At 35.6% G+C, this 17258-nt stretch overlaps 1 protein-coding gene across 11 annotated transcripts in view; it reads left to right on the top strand.

Moving 5' to 3' along the window:
* Window positions 1–17258, top strand: part of WRN (WRN RecQ like helicase) — a 142525-nt gene that overhangs the window by 96843 nt on the left and 28424 nt on the right. For all 11 annotated transcript variants that reach the window (XM_079909403.1, XM_079909402.1, XM_079909399.1 and 8 more), the window contains exons 20-23: window positions 2995–3176; window positions 7019–7120; window positions 7406–7498; window positions 12355–12496. In XM_079909403.1, the coding sequence (XP_079765529.1) occupies window positions 2995–3176; window positions 7019–7120; window positions 7406–7498; window positions 12355–12496 (519 nt within the window). The remainder of the gene's footprint in view (window positions 1–2994; window positions 3177–7018; window positions 7121–7405; window positions 7499–12354; window positions 12497–17258) is intronic.

The raw sequence follows: 17258 nt of genomic DNA, 5'->3' as shown, positions 1-17258 counted from the left end.
TCTGAACAAGTGAATAACAGTTTGTCAAGTATGCAAGGCCAGGAGGTGATGAGGGAAAAGGAATAGGTTATAGAATTCCAGGAAGAAGGACTGGCATGTGCAAAGGCACTGTGATATGAGAGAGCGTACTGGGTTCAGGAAATGGTGAGTCGTTTGCAATGGTTGGAGAAGAAGGGAGTATGGAGTAGGAAGGGCACAAAGTATAGGTAAGAAGGCAGGGAGGAATGGTGGAGACTCGTAGGAAAAGAGTTGAATGGGTTGTTTGGCCAGGTTGTAGAGGGTCTTAAAACTTGCAAAGAGGCAAGCTGGGATTGGTGTGAAGTTTCTCTAGTTTTTCCAGACTACTTTAGCCGTAGAATTCTTTATTTAAATGAAATTTTATCTAATAGGTAAAACAGATTAAAGTAGAATCATTCTTGTTGAAGTTGATGTGACGGATGAAGGGGTCCAAGAGCTTCCCTATCTCCAAGTCAGTCCCTGGGGGTATTTTAGAATCCTCAAAGTTCTGCAGAACAGAATTTGGAAACCACTGTGACAGACTACTCTATATTTTTGAGCAAGATAATAGTATTATAGAAACATGAGACTGGGAGCACCAAGTAGGACTGATCTGAAGGAGAAAAACTGAAGAAAGGAAGGGTATTGATGAAATTATTGTAAAGTGTTACGGCTGAGATTCATAAAATGACTGGAATCCTGTTTCAGTGGGTGTCATACAGATTATTTGGGAAGATTTAAATTCAAGCCATGTGAGCAGGTTTAAATCAACACCATCAACATCATTTCCACACCCTGTCGCTATAAGCCTGGACTAGTCATCTCAAATTGAAAAGAACTTAACTTCTGCTTTGCATTTTCTGTCAAATAGGTCATCAGTTTCCTCTGTATCTAGATCTCTGTCTATGCAGTTCACTGTGCATTGTCATGATGCAATGCATACCTGCCTGAAGGCATCTGTTCTCTTTCTTCCTCTTCTTTCCAAAGTTAGGAACAGCTATCACAACTGCCTGGAGTAGAGATTTTATCCAAATTCTTAAATGCTTACATGTTTATTCTGTTATCTCTGGAGCTTGAAAAGTATCAGATAAAATTTATTAGCTGCTGCTTATTGAATCTTAACAATCGAGAGCCAATAATTGACCAGTTGTTTCTTCTATCTTGGTGTATTACTAATTATTCATTTAGATAGAAACATCCCAAAGATATGAGGGAGACAAGATTTTTTTTCTTTCCTATTATTCATAACCAAATCTAACCACATTTGGATGTAGATTTGCATTTTGAGTTTGTGACCATTCATTCTTTTAATCCTGACTTTTAGTTTTATGTCCTTTTGTATTTTATTTGCCTTTTCAAGATGGCCTGAATTCCTTTCCTGTCTGGAATGAGGTTATGAATAAATTATTGGATAAAATATCTTCATTTACACCTGAGCGTCTATGAGGATATTTTGAAAATCATGTCTGCAGAATAGGTTGATCTCATCTAAAAGCAGTATCATATGATGAAAATTAGATCTTAAAAGTTCTCATCATACAAATACACATATACACACAGACACAGATACATACACACACAGTAATCATGTGAGGTGATGGAGGTGTTAAGTAACTTTACTGAGGTAATCATGTCGCAGTATATACGTACATCAAATCATGTTATATATTTTAAACTTACATAGTGTTATATTTCAGTTATATCTCAATAAAGCTGGAAAAAATTGAATAAGAAATAACATTTTAAAAAAGAAAAGTTGGAATTATTATATTGCTTATTTACTCTTAAATACAGCAAAACTGTCTAGTTTTATTCACTCAGAGCTTTTTTTTTAATATTATTTCCATCCCTAGATTTATTTTTCTTTCATCTTTCTCATACTTCCCTTTATTTGTCCTCCCTCCCTCCCTTCCTCTTTTTTCTACTCTTGGTGCATCTTAACACATTTTTAAAAATGGCACTTTAATATTTATCAGTTATACACACACATAGTTTAACAAACCAAATCGTTCTCCAGTGCTTACAATGAAAAGCGTCAGCCCCTCATTCTTTCCCTGCTTCTTTTTCCTACTCTCATCTCTTTTAGCTTAGTCTTTTGGTGTTTGCCGCTGTATCTTACAATAATTTGCTTATACTGCTGCTACTTAGTTTATTTATTTATTTGCTTATGAGATTTAGGCATTATCTCTGTTTCCCTGCTATGAAAGATGAAGGTGTAGCTCTTTCACATCTCTTCCTGCCCTTCTCACCCCATCCAGAAGTTTCTACCCCCTTCACTTCCAATATTAATACCATAATTTTGGTTAGATCAGTATATATATTCAAATATTATATATTTATGTATTCTCTATAAATGCTTTTTATCTGTAAGACATGTAGTATATTTACAGTTACTTGTACATATTTTGTATTCTTATTATTAATACTTTAAAAAAAATTTGTGTAGTTTTTTTTGGTGCTTACCACTAATTTTTCCCTAAGATTTCCCCTAGTCATGTAAATCTGATCTTGGTATACTCATTCATATTAGATATTCTACCAATTTTATCCTTTTAAATATGCAGAGATAAATTCATGATTCATTCTGCCATCTTTAATGAGAAGCTTCCTTCTACCTTAGAATAATGCTAGAAAATATTAAGATACTATGCAGTCTTGAAACTTCATAATATTATCCCAAAGGCTCATTTAATATAATAAATAGTTTAAGAGCCTCTTTTCTGTCTTGTACTCATGTGCATTCAGAGAAACCACTTTATTTGCTTCTTTTAATAGAGAGGGAACAAATCCTATTTTATGGTCACCATTCCTTAACCTGTAAATTGGGCAGATAATCTTTTAATCTATAAGCAATTGGTTGAAATTATATTAAATTCAGTTTCGTGCCATGACTTTAGTTAATTAGTTAATGAACTAATTATTCTTACCAAAAGGTAAACATGTAAGGTTTTAGTTCTGCTAAATGATTGTCAAACTATGTTGTTATTTTATTCTCAGTGTGTAATAGCTACCATAGCTTTTGGAATGGGCATTAATAAAGCTGACATTCGCCAAGTCATTCATTACGGTGCTCCTAAGGAAATGGAATCATATTACCAGGAGATCGGTAGAGCTGGCCGTGATGGACTTCAAAGTTCTTGTCATGTACTTTGGGCTCCAGGAGACTTTAACACAAATAGGTAAAAACATTTATTGCTTTCACCCTTGCAGATTTCTTTCTTTCCACATAAGCTTCGAAAGCATTTGAGACAACATTCAAAATTTAAAGTAATATGTATAAGTGCCTTTAAAACCAAAAGAAAACAGAAGACGTCTAAGAAGAACTTTGTGGTGTGTTGCTACCCAGAGGAGATGACCTAATTTCTTCTATACCTCATTTAGTGTGAAGAGTTAACTAAAACAGCACTATACTGGGAATGTAACGTAGATCTTATGGAACACTTTTTTTCTTCTTTTTTTCGCGGTACGTGGGCCTCTCACTGCTGTGGCCACTCCCGTTGCGGAGCACAGGCTCCGGACGCACAGGCTCGGCGGCCATGGCTCACGGGCCCAGCTGCTCCGCGGCATGTGGGATCTTCCCGGACCGGGGCACGAACCCGTGTCCCCTGCATCGGCAGGCGGACTCTCAACCACTGCGCCACCAGGGAAGCCCTATGGAACACTTTTTAATATTGTTCATCGATGAGCTGTTTTTCTCCTCAGGTTCTCTCAAGTTTTGATATGTCTTCAGCCATAGTTACTTTAGATACCATTTATTTTGTTTTTATTTTTTTCTTCTCATGCTGCCATGGTGCTTATTCTAAATGACTTCTACCAATCCCAGTTTGTCTCTAATTACCATTTTTATTTCCTTTGTTAGTTCTAGGAGAGCATGCCAGCTCTCCTTGGCAGTGTGTGAATGATCATGTTGCCCTGTACTGACTGACTGCCATGGAAAAAAATATTGTACTTAGTTTCTAGATACAGGAAAACCATTCCACTTAAGTACTAAACAGGTATCTTGTTGGCACTTATGTTCTGTGAGATTGATATTGAAAGGAAAACTTCATCTTGCAAAGTTTTAGGGGCAGGTTTACCAACTTCTTTCTTCATCCATAAGAAAAAAAAATTGAAGAAAAAAAAACCTATACGTGGTAACTGATGGGCCTGCCGAGATGAGGTGTTTTCAGAATGCACCTCCATATAGCTACATAAGTTGAGCTCTTGGATGGACCTATTAGCCCATCTTATTAAAATGATGAAAGTGGCTATCTAATACAGTTTTTGTTTTTATTTATTACTCAACAATTTTTTTTGGAGTACTCACTATGTTCCAAGCATTATGCTTTGTGCCAGGGATCCAATGGTAAATAAAAGCAGATATAGTACCTGTTTTTATAGAGTTTACTGTATAATGGGAATAGCAGGTCTTAGTCACAGAATCATACAACCGCGGATACATAGTGTTCATTTTACTGCTCTTTTGTGTTTGAAAATTTGAATAACCAAACGATTTTTTGAAAAGGATCATGCAAATTTGTATAAAATTAAAACTGTGTTAAGTGCTATGAAGGAAATGCATTGAGTAGTGAGTATATTATGGGTGTGTGTTTACCAAGTTATAAAGGTCAGATAAGGCTTCCTTGAGGAAGTAATGGGTTAACTTGAGATATGAAAGAAGAATAGGGATTAATTAGGTAAGAATGTTTGCTATAAATTTTAAGCTTCTTTTAAGAGTAGTCACTAACTTTTGTTTCTTAACATACAGTCAATAAACCATCTTCTTAAGCAGAACAATTATTATTTTCCTTTTGACACTGGTGTCTATGTGAAGCTTTTTATAAACTAATTTTAAATAATTGGGATAGAACACAGCTCTGCATGCCACAATTAAATTTGGGATTGCATCAAACATAAGTTGATTCCTACCAGTTCTGATTTTATTTGTGCATTGTGTTAAAGATGCTGAAGACTTAACAGCCCAAGTTTTATATTGTGGCTTGGCAGGTTCATCAATAGATACAGTTCCTGTGTATCTGAGTCTCAAAAGATATTTTAAATGGTTATCTCATTAAGATTTAACAGGGAGTAACAGTGATTAGTAATCAAATAGTGGTGCCAGGAAATCCACTCTTGAATCTTTAGTACAGACACGTTGTTCTTTGCATCCATATTAAAGGAAATAAAACTATAGGGCTAATCAGCATTAAAAAAAATTTCAGCAAGGATCGAGGCCCAGATCTCTGCCATCCTTGTGACAAACCTCTTCTATTAGAAAAAACAAAGTTTTAGAATAAATGGAATAGCTGGTTTTCAAATGAAAAGATCACTGTAATTCACAAAATTTTTAGTCTGTCTTATGCTAGAATCCTGTGACTGAGAGAAGAAACTTGTCCAATCATCAGCGTAAATATGCAATTTTATATTTTTTATTGGCAAAGTCTCAATGTCTGCACCTGCCATTATTTAAAACAGTCAAACCCAATAGTTACTGTAATCTTTGTTTAAAGGGAATAATTTGCAAATTAATCTCAGTTTAACACATCTTCCACTGGCTCCACCTGATTTCTATTTATGGTATTGTTTTTAGAATATTTCTTCTTTTTCAACTTGTTTTTATTCTGTGGAATATTATACTGTAACGATTTTGATGGTCCTAAAAGAAGAATAAATATTCATTTGATTTGTTGTTAGAGACTTGTTACTTTATTTTCTTCAATTTGTTACTGAAACTGATGAGATTAGTTAAATGTAGATCGTGGGAAACAAACATAAGGGAAGCTCTAGCTCTCAGAGTGTGGGCATTGTTTCCTTTGTTCTTTCTATCTGAGGAGAAAGAGGTGAGCTAAACAAACAAAACAGAGCAAAAAAGGGAACTAATATTTAGCCCATGAGCTAGGAATAATGAGGTTAGAGTCATTAGGAACCTAGGAACTAGAACTAGAGTTCTAGGAACTAGAGTCAATCGTTGGAAGGAACTAGAGTCAATCGTTGGAAGAGACTTTTTAGGGAAATTACATGGAAAGGCATGGTGGTTGGTGGTGTCAAATGATAAGAATGTTTTTGAATAAGAGATCATTTGTGTGTCCAGACTTTCCAGAGCTCACTTAACTGGATTCCCTGTGGGTGTCATCCTTGAGAATTGTACAGAGGTATTTTTATCAGTTAGAAAGCTGTACAGTCAAAACATGAGTGATGAGGATCAGTATTATCACTTAGATCTTGTGGATAAATTATTTTCTTTTGAAATATTTGAAACCTATTCAACTCAGATTTTTCTTTATTCTCAGAAAGATATGCAAAGACTATTTGGAAGATTATCATCATCTGATGTACGATAGTCATGGAATTTCCTCACAGGAGAGTAGAATTAACAGTCAGGATGAGGTATAGCAGCATTAACTTAAAAAAAACCATGTATTTAGTGTTATTTAAAAAGTTTATATAAATTCAGTATTATGGGGGAAAAAATGGTTAGAATTGTTTGAGGAAGGAACTTAATTCTGGTATTTTATTAGTGTCCTATAATGCCCCATAATACAAAGAGGTAGTTTTTAGAGGGCTGAGAAGTTCTCTGAAGAGCTAAAGTGATGAAGGTTCATATTTAGATCATGAGTCTTTTTCAGTATTCCTTATATAGATTAGATGCCTTTAGTTTCTCATATAAAATAACTTAAAGAATAACCTTTTACTGGGAAAAGGTAAAAATTCACGTATAGTAGAAATATTGCCAAAAAAACAAGTAGCATATAAGTCAAAATGAAGAACTTTAGGGTTTTAACAGTTTTTCATAGGCAGCTAAAAAATTGATGCTTGGACATGGGTAGAATTCTTTCAAAAGTAATTTTCATAAAAATCAGAAAAATGCTTGCCTCTTATGGGGGCATTGACTGGGAAGGGACACAATAACTTGCTGAGATGATAGAAATGTTCTTTATCTTGTTAGCACTGTGGATGTTATAGACTATGAAATAAACAGGAATAAATAAATGAAATAAAACTAATACAATTTTAATAGTACTGTGGTATTTTTAATTGACAGGCGCCTCCTTAGTGAAATATGCAATGAAAAGTTTCGATTATACAAATTAAAGATGATGGCAAAGATGGATAAATATCTTAATTCCAGAATGTGTAGGCGACAGTAAGTATTATTTACTTTATATCAGTTAATAACAAGGATTTATAGGTAATATTCTTAAGGAAAAAGTTTTGCAAAGTAATTAGAAGTATTTAAAAGATATTTGATGGTGTTAACATATGTGCTGAATTTTTAAGGCAACTTGCTTTGTGCCTCAGTAAACTGAAGCCAAATAATGAGGTCTCAGCTGAATCAATTAATGTTGATTTCACCTCATTATTTTCAACAATGAATTTAACATGTATGTTTTTGTTCTTTTATTTAATTTTAAAATTTTCTCTTGGGTAGACTCATCTTGTCTCATTTTGAAGACAAACAGCTACGAAAGGCCTCCGTGGGAATTATGGGAACTGAAAATTGCTGTGATAATTGCAGGTCCAGGTAACATTTCCTTCTTCTAGATGGACATTCTAAAAGTCTTTGTTTCTCTTCCTTTGCAAATAATTTTTAATTGAATTTTTGTTGAGTGATATGTATTGCAGTTTTTTAAAAACAAAATAATGAATTTATTTATTAAAAAAGAGGACAAAGCAAACAGTATTACAATCTTTTACTTTTATAAATAGATAAACCAATTAATGGTAGACCTAAATCTAAACATATCAATAGTTATATTAAATGTAAATGATCTAAAAATACCATTTAGGGCTTCCCTGGTGGCGCAGTGGTTGAGGACCCTGCCGATGCAGGGGACACGGGTTCGTGCCCTGGTTCGGGAAGATCCCACATGCCGTGGAGCGGCTGGGCCGGTGAGCCATGGCCGCTGAGCCTGTGTGTCCGGAGCCTGTGCTCCACAATGGGAGAGGCCACAACAGTGAGAAGCCCGCGTACCGCAAAAAAAAAAAAAAAAAAAACAACATTTAAAGGCAAAAGTTGTTAGAATTGGTTTAAAAATATGACCCAACCAAATGCTGTCCACAAGAAATCCACTATAGGTATAATTATATAGGTAGATTAAAAATAAAAAGATAAAAACTGTATACCATGAAAACATTAATCAAAAGAAAGCTGGAGTTGTTACTTTTAATGTCAGATAATGGAGACTTTGGAGGAAGAATATTAGCAGGGATAAAGAAGGACATTACATGATGATAAAAGAGTCAGTTTACCAATGTATCAGTCAGGGTTCTCCAGAGCAATACATGCACATATGTGTACACACACACACACGCACACGCACACACACAGACAGAGAGATAATGAGAGAGGGAGAGAGAGGTTAATTTTAAGGTATTGGCTCATGCAGTTGTAGGGGTTGGCAAGTCTGAAATCTGTAGGCAGCCTAGCAGGCTGGAAAGTTGGGCAGGGTTTCTACATTACAGTTTTGAGTCACAATTCCTTGTTCTCCAGCCAACCTCAGTCTTTGCTCTTTAAAGCCTTCATCTGATTGAATGAGACCTACTCACATTATCAAGGGTCAGCTCCTTTACCTAAAGTCAACTGATTGTAAATGTTAATCCCATCTACAAAATACCTTTATAGCAACATCTAGGTTAGTGTTTGACCAAATGACTGGGTACCATAAGCTGACACACAAAGATAACCATTATATCCAAGAACACCTAATCCTAAATGTGTATATACTTTGAAAAGAACTGACCGAATTGAAAGGAGAAATAGAGAAATCTGTAAGTAGAGTTGGTGACTTCAGCATCTCTCAGTAATTAATAGAGCTGGTAGACAGAAAATCAGTAAGAAAATAGAAGAAATGGAACAGGACTGTCAGCAGACTGTCTAATTGACTTTTATAGAACATTCCACCTAACAACAGCAGATACACGTTCTTTTCAGGTGCAGATGGAATGTTCATGAAAATAGACTGTATTCTGGATCATAAAACAAACCTTAACACATTTAAAAGATTTGTATTTATACAGAATACATTTTCTAAATAAAATGGAATGAAACTAGAAATCAGCAGCAGAAAGATAACAGGAAAGTCTCAAACACTTGGAAATTAAGTAACACACTACTAAATAATCCATTAGTCAAAGAGGAAGTCTCAAGGTAAATCAGAAAATATTTTGAACTGAGTGAAATGAAAATACAAAATGTATGGGGTACAGCTAAAGTGATACTGACAGGGAAGATTAGAGCATTAAATACTTACAGTAGAAGGGTTTCAAATTAGTAATTAAGCTTCCACCTTAAACTAGCAAATAGGGGTAAAGAAAACTAAAAGGAAGCAGAAGGAAGGAAAGAATAAAGATAAGAGCATAAATCAATAGAAAACAAAAACAATTGGAGAAAACCAATGAACTCAAAAGCTCATTCTTTGAAAAGGTCAATAAAACTGATAGAAAGTTCTAAAAAGAAAAAAAAAAAAGAAGACGAGGAGACACAGATTACCAATATCAGAACTGAGAGAGGGAATTTCACTCTAGCCACAACAGACATTAAAAGGATAATGAGGAAATACTATGAATAACTCAGTGCACATACATTCAGTAATTTAGGTGAAATGGACCAATTCCTTGAAAACCTCAGACTAATAAAACTCACTCACACACACACACACACAAAAAAAAAAAAAAACCCCTCACTCACAATGAAGTACATAACCTGAATAATCCTACCACTGTTGAAGAAATTGGATCCTTGTTAAAAACTTCCAAAAATAAAATTCCCTAGCCCAAGTGATTTCAGTGGCAAATTCTGCCCCCCCCCAAAAGAAGAAATAATGCCAGTTCTACTATTTATGTGATATTCTCTCAAACATAAAACTGCACTGTAGAGATGAAGAAAAGATTAGTGGTTGCCAGAGATTAGAGGGATGGGGTCAAGGTTGTGATTACAAAGGAATAGCATAAGGGAGTATTTTGCAGTGATGAATTTGTTGCATGTTCTGATTGTGGTGATGGTTAGAAGAATCTATGAATGTGTTTAAATTTGTAGACCTTAACACACACACACAGACATACAATCAATTTAACTGTATATTAATTGAAAAAATAAAATACAAATGGTGTATGTAGTTGAGCTAACCATATACTAGGTGTGGTAGCTGTATACTGTTAGACAGAAGGAGTTTTATTAGGGATGGAGATGGTCTCTATGCAGTGATAAATGGTTCCTCCACCAAGAGGACAGAATTGTTCTATGCACCTTAAAAAAAACCCCTACAACTATGTAAAGCACAGACTGACAGAAAAGCTGGAAGAAATCAACAATTCCACCATCAAAGTAGGAGAGGTTGATTATAATTTTTAGTTATTGGTAGGTTAAGCAATCAAAAAATTAGGAAGCAGTAGAAAATCTGGTCAATATGGTAACAAGTCTGATTTATTGGACATGCAGTATGTAGAAGCCTTTACCAAGCAATTAGAGTAATGTGTCTCAAACATTTTTACTTCGTGACCCACATAGTTAATGGCTAATTGAGTCTAGGTTCTGTTCAGAACCCTAAGGTCTCAAGGGATTAACCTTCAGCACACCTATAATCCATTTGTAGCACACGGGCTGGGAAGCGCGGAATTAGAGACTATACTTCTCAAACATAGATGGCATATTTATAAAAATGAACTATAGGGACTTCCCTCGTGGCGCAGTGGTTAAGAATCCTCCTGCCAATGCAGGGGACACGGGTTCGAGTCCTGGTCCGGGAAGATCCCACATGCCACAGAGCAACTAAGTCCGTGCGCCACAACTACTGAGCCTGCGCTCAAGAGCCCGTGAGCTACCACTACTGAGCCCGTGAGCCACGACTACTGAAGCCCGTGCGCCTAGAGCCCGTGCTCCACAACAAGAGAAGCCACTGCAATGAGAAGCCTGCGCACCGCAACGAAGAGTAGCCCCTGCTCACCACAACTAGAGAAAGCCCGTGCACAGCAATGAAGACCCAACACAGCCAAAAATAAATAAATAAAAATTTTAAAATGTACTATATATTAAAGCAGTGGGTGGCAAACTATGGCCCATGGACCAAATCCACTCACTGCCTATTTTTGTAAATAAAGTTTTTTTGTAATACAGCCATGCCCTTTTGTTTATATATTATCTATGGCTGTTTTTGCAGAGTTGAGCTAAGTAGTTGTGACACAGAGCTTGTCTGGCCCACAAAGCCTAAGCTGTTTACTGTCTGGCCCTTTATAGGAAGAGTTTTCTGACCTCTGTACTAGACTGTAACCTGTCTCAAGTTTTCAGTGTATTGGTTTCAAACACACCACATTATCTGGCCAGAATGCAACAGAATTAGAAGTAAACAAGAGAATAAAAAGGGAAATTCTCATTCATTTGGAAATTTAAAATAATGCTCTAAAGTAACTCGTCAATCAAGGAAAAAACTCAAACTGGAAATTAACACATTTTTAGAACTTAGTGATAATTACAGTAATATACATTAAAACTTGTATGCTGCAGCATAGGTGATACTTGGTGGGAATTTGATAGCTTTAAATACTCGTATTAGAAAAGAAAATTAATGAACTAAGTATCCTATTAAAGAAGTTAAAATAGAGAATAAACCTAAACATAGCCTTTTTTTCCCTAAAAATATATCTAGAATACTGACTATATTCTTATTGCTATTTCAAAGATATTTATTATAAAGAAAGCAACTGAATTAGGTAGTTGAACTATATTAGTTGATTTTTTCTGAGTCCTTTTGTTCTCAACATGCCATAAAGAATTCTCATTTGTATTAATGAGAATTAATACAAATGAGAATTTCATTAATTTGTGTTAATGATAATTTATACCTGAAGGATGGCTTAGGAATTTAACTTCTAAATGGACTTACATAAAAAGCTTATAATCTTTGGTCATATTTTAAAGTATGACTTTAACAACTTCTTGCAAAGGAGATGTGTTTTTTCAGTTCAGAAGTTTTGCGACAGGGGTGGGGGTAGGCAATAAACCTTTTCTTCCATCAAAACCTAACACAAAAGTCCAGTATTTATACAGTAGATCAAGTGGAGCTATTTGAGCTGTAATCCTGCGTTCTGCTTGCTTGAACCTGTTTCTTTCTATGGCCCAAGATACCTCCTGTGAAACTTGGATCCTAGGGCACTAGTGTCGAGAACCATTAATATAACATACCTGTGATGCTATATTATCGTTTATATTTCATGTTTTACATACTTTACATGCTCTCAGCTGTATTGAACTTTATTTTTAGCTTCTGAAGCAGTTGGCACATTTGAGATATTTTTTTACTGGGCTAACTGTTACACTAAATCTTTTTATTTCTAAAGGTACATGCCTTGGCTAAGCTTTCTTTACATATTGTTTTTATTTAGATTGGATCGCTGCTTTTCCATTGATGACTCAGATGACATGTCACAGGACTTTGGTCCACAAGCATTCCAGCTCTTATCTGCCGTGACCATCTTAGGCGAAAAGTTTGGAATTGGGGTTCCAATTCTATTTCTCCGAGGATCTGTAAGTATGTCTGTGAGTCACCTTCAGAGTTCTTCTTTTACTCCTATTACACTTTTCTTCAGAGGTTTGCTGTTTTACAATTATAGCTTTGACTTTAGTTATCAGAACTCAGAGAGTCATATTAAGTTCCATTTAAGCACTGCATTCATTACCTTTGACAAAACCTGTGTGTATCATTAAGGCAATGCTTCCAGGCTGTCTGTTTCAGTTTATTACATTGCAGTTAGATGAATCCCTAGACTGGTCTTTTATAGGATAATTAAGAAAAGTTTACTTTCATTGTGTCAAGGGACAGGTAGAACAAATTTGTATCTTGGTGCCCTGTGAAGTAGTAAATTTTTTGAGCAAAATTTAAGTTTCAGTGATTATGTCTAAGTTCAATAAGTTTCAGTGATTATGTCTAAGTTCAATAATAATATTTGGTAGTATATTTTTTCTTTCCTTCTATTTTATTTCTAATCAGAAGTATTTAAAATTCTAAGAAAGTTCTTTTTCTTCACGAATGAATAGTTAATTCTGTTATTTATTTATTTTTTGAGTGATTAGTGTGCCAGCATTATGCTAACAGTTGCAGGTACAAATATGAGTAGGTCATGACCCTTATAGCCAAAGAGCTTTTTCTGTAGTCCTTTTGTTTATATGATTTTATTCCTGATTTAGAAGTCTGTAAAGTTAAGTAGTATATATTGACGTTAGTTGAATAAACCAAAAATGGGAGATAGAATCCTTTGCAACTACATATAATTATTAAAAATATACTAAAAGTGGAGATTAAAATTCTCACTTTGTAGAATTTTTTTTTAAGTTTTGTTTTCTTTCTTTCTTTATCTATTTTACTTATTTATTTTTGGCTGTGTTGGGTCTTTGTTGCTGTGTGTGGGCTTTTCTCTAGTTGCGGTGAGCGGGGGCTACTCTTTGTTGCGGTGTGCAGGTTTCTCATTGCGGTGGTTTCTCTTGTTGCGGAGCACGGGCTCCAGGTGCCCTGGCTTCAGTAGCTGTGGCTCGTGGGCTCTAGATGCAGGCTCAGCAGTTGTGGCTCAGAGGCTTAGTTGCTCCACAGCAACTAATGTGGGATCCTCCCGGACCAGGACTTGAACCCGTGTCCCCTGTATTGGCAGGCGGATTCTTAACCACTGCGCCACCAAGGAAGCCCTGGATGTAGAATTTTAAAAATAATTTAGGTCAGCATTCATTTCTTAACTTCTCAAATACTTTGTGTAAATATTTACTTTCTGAGTTTTTGTTTTGTTTTGAAAGGGACTTATTAAGTTAGCCAGTTGTGAAATACTAATGAAATGCTAAAAATATGTTAACTTCAGGTACTGATGTTTTTAGATTATGGAGTTTAAAATTTTGTTCTTAAATCTCAAGTTTGGTTAGAAATTTAACGGTAGAAGTGTTGCCTAAGGAACTTGGTTTAGCTGATATGAGTGCTATTTTTTTTTAAAAAAGAATTTAAGTTGCAAGGGATAGATTTAATGTAATTGAGATCTATGAAAATTTCTTGTCTCTGTCATCTTTAAAACCTGTGTATCCCAGCTGAATGTATAATTTATAAAAATTATCCTTGTTTTAATTTGGTGTAATCCAGCAGTATCCAGTATCAACAGATAAGTGGAAGTGGGCTCCTAGACAAACTTGAACTGGTCACAACACGGATCAGATTTCACCTATTATTTGAAAACCAAGTCAGACTGCTTATACCAACAGTCTCTTCTGGGAGTCTGCAAATTAAGAAGTTTATTCTTTGTGAAATTTTATATTACCCTTGCTAGATAAAGGTGTAAAACTTTTTAAAAAAGCCACTTAACGGGCTTCCCTGGTGGCGCAGTGGTTGAGAGTCCGCCTGCCGGTGCAGGGGACACAGGTTTGTGCCCCGGTCGGGGAAGATCGCACATGCTGCGGAGAAGCCTGTGAGCCATGTCTGCTGAGCCTGCACGTTCGGAGCCTGTGCTCCGCAGCGGGAGAGGCCACAACAGTGAGCAGCCCGCGTACTGCAAAAAAAAAAAAAAAAAAAAGCCACTTAACGAAAATTTGTAGACATTAAATACAGTGAAAATAAGGCAAGTTTTTTTCCCCCAATTTCAGTGATCTTGGTATCTACTGGGATATCATTTTTTAAATTATAATTGTATTTCCTTTGAGAATTTAGTGAATCGTCTACCTTAACTAATTTAGGAAAAATTAATATCTTTACAGATAATTTTCATTTGTAAGATGATTAAGTATCTTAAACTTGAAACTCTTGGAGTTCATTTAAAGAGATAATATTTGTACATATGAAACAAATATTTCAGCAGCACATGATTCTCCTCTCTTACATAGGATGTTTAAAAATAGTATAAAAATAGTATAAATGATTATTCAGGCCATTCAGGTGTTTGTGAATGGAGTTTAAAATTTTGTTTTTAAAGCATAAGTTTTGCTGGAAATTAAATAGTAGAAATATTGCCTAAGGAACTTTGTTTTAGGGGTCTAAATAGCTCACCACATAGAAATCTTTTTTTATTTTTTTGCAGTACGCGGGCCTCTCACTGTTGTGGCCTCTCCCGGGATCTTCCCGGACCGGGGCATGAACCCGTGTCCCCTGCATCGGCAGGCGAACTCTCAACCACTGCACCACCAGGGAAGCCCCACATAAAAATCTTTAAACACCTTTGTGAATTAAGTATTAAGATATGCAGTTATCTTAATTTTACAGATTAGAAAACAGACACAGTCATTAATTTGCATAATCAGGAGATTAAGTGAAACCTCTTTCCTGATCATATTATCAAAGTGCTCCAGAATTAGAGAACACTTTTGATAAAAGATGCTTTGACTATAGGCAGCCATTGGGAAACTATTGTTAGTTTTAATTACCCTTTATAATTTTCAAACTTTCTAACAGGAGAGGGTTATCTGTTTAATTTTTCGGACAAGCTATTTCATCAGGTTGAAATATATTCCTAGAGATAATTATTGTAACTTTATATTTTGGCTTTATTGTTCACATAGAATAACAGTCCCAGAAATGACCTTTTTAAGCCCTGAAGCGGCAGCTGTGAACTTCCTTGGCCTGTAGGAACTGGGAAAGAGGCAAAAGAAAAAAAAATTAGTTAAAATGTAGACAGAAACTATGGACTTATTTTGTACTTTAAGAACACAGGAATCTAAAACTTCTTAAGAGTTTATAACTACTTTTTTCTGCTAGTTGTTAAACTTTTTTTTTTTTTTTTTTTGCGCTGCGCTGCATGGCATGCGGGATCTTAGTTCCCCAACCAGGGATCAAACCCGTGCCCCTTGCAGTGGAAGCATGGACTCCTGACCACTGGACTGCCAGGGAATTCCCAAAACATCTATTTTTGTGTGAGCTACTGTACTCTGTTTTGTGGGGAATTCAAAGTGGAATTAGATGAGACATCATCTAATATGGAAGGTGTGTTACTTGAGAATAAATAAGTATATTGCAGCATAAAAAGAGATCGGGGACATATGAATAGATATAAAGTATTATTTAAGTTCTGAAGAGAGAGTGCTTGTTAATGGCTGTGAAACTAGAGAAGTCTTTGTTATGGTATCACTGGCGCTTTTCTGTTCTGTGGATGATAAGAGTAGATTTGGGCATTGAGAGCCAACCCGAGGGAAGAAGGTGGAGAGGAATGTGGCATTCCCAGCGGAAAGAACTACCACAACAAGCAATCGTCATTTTTAAAGAAGCTAATTTAGAGAAGTGGCAAGTTTGTTTGTTTTCTCTATCAGATAATGGTGCGGAAGATTTGGCTTTTATTAGAAAGTGATCCTTTGGGACTTGTGCTCTGGCCAGTCGGCCCCCTTTATGCTAACACACATCGATCTGTTCATAGGTTTCCAAATTCCCTGATGCATCTGTTTGGTACCCTAATTTTTCCAGCCTGCTTTTTAAAGGAGAAGAGTGGGTTGATAACTTCCATTTTTGAGACTTTGTCCCATAGAAGTAGAGACTCTTAGAGCAAAAAGATTATTTAACTCTACCACCTTATTATACAGTGGTGAATACTAAGTCCCAGAAAGTTAAATGACCTGTGTCATGTCAGGTCATTACTTTGTGCCAGAAGCAGGATGAGCGACAGCTTTCCTAACTAACGTTCTGTTGCTGTGTCTGTTTTATTATGCTGTTCACATGCAGTTTTAAATTTGTATTTTTAGGTTGAATGATCTAGAGATACTAGAATGAAGATTTATGATTGGTAAGGGATATGTGCATGTATAATTGTGCACTCCTTGAAATCAGTGCCCAAATCCCTATATCCGCTATGGCAGCTTCCTCATCCTTAGCAGTTTTACTTCGTCAGTGGGTTAACCTGGAAAATTAAGTTAACTAGAACATATAAGTAATTAATGGAAGATGCCTCGCTCAGAGTAAGAAATTGTTAGACATCTGTGGTTTTTGTTTTTTTTTTTAAGACATTTGTTGTTGAAAATCCTTATTCTGTTTTTTCAGAAATGTTACTTGGGTAAATTTGGATTTCTCGTTGAAAAGGGAATATGATTTCTTTAAAACAAAATGATCTGTGTCGAAGAGCAGAAATATTTCGTTTTATGTATGGTGATTGCCATGGAAACATGACAGTGTAAATTTATTCACACAGTACACAGTATTCACAATGATTATTGATCATGAGGGGAAGGGACAGTTACCCCTACCAATTAGAAGAACATCTCATTTCTTCATATCAGCAAATGTGTTCATTCACTTCAGGTTGTTTTCTGCTTACGAAAGGGAAGGCTAGAGGAATAATTT

The sequence above is a fragment of the Stenella coeruleoalba genome (genome assembly GCF_951394435.1).
Source record: "Stenella coeruleoalba genome assembly, chromosome: 21".
Lineage (NCBI taxonomy): Eukaryota > Metazoa > Chordata > Mammalia > Artiodactyla > Delphinidae > Stenella > Stenella coeruleoalba.
This window is presented reverse-complemented; position numbering and strand designations above follow the sequence as displayed.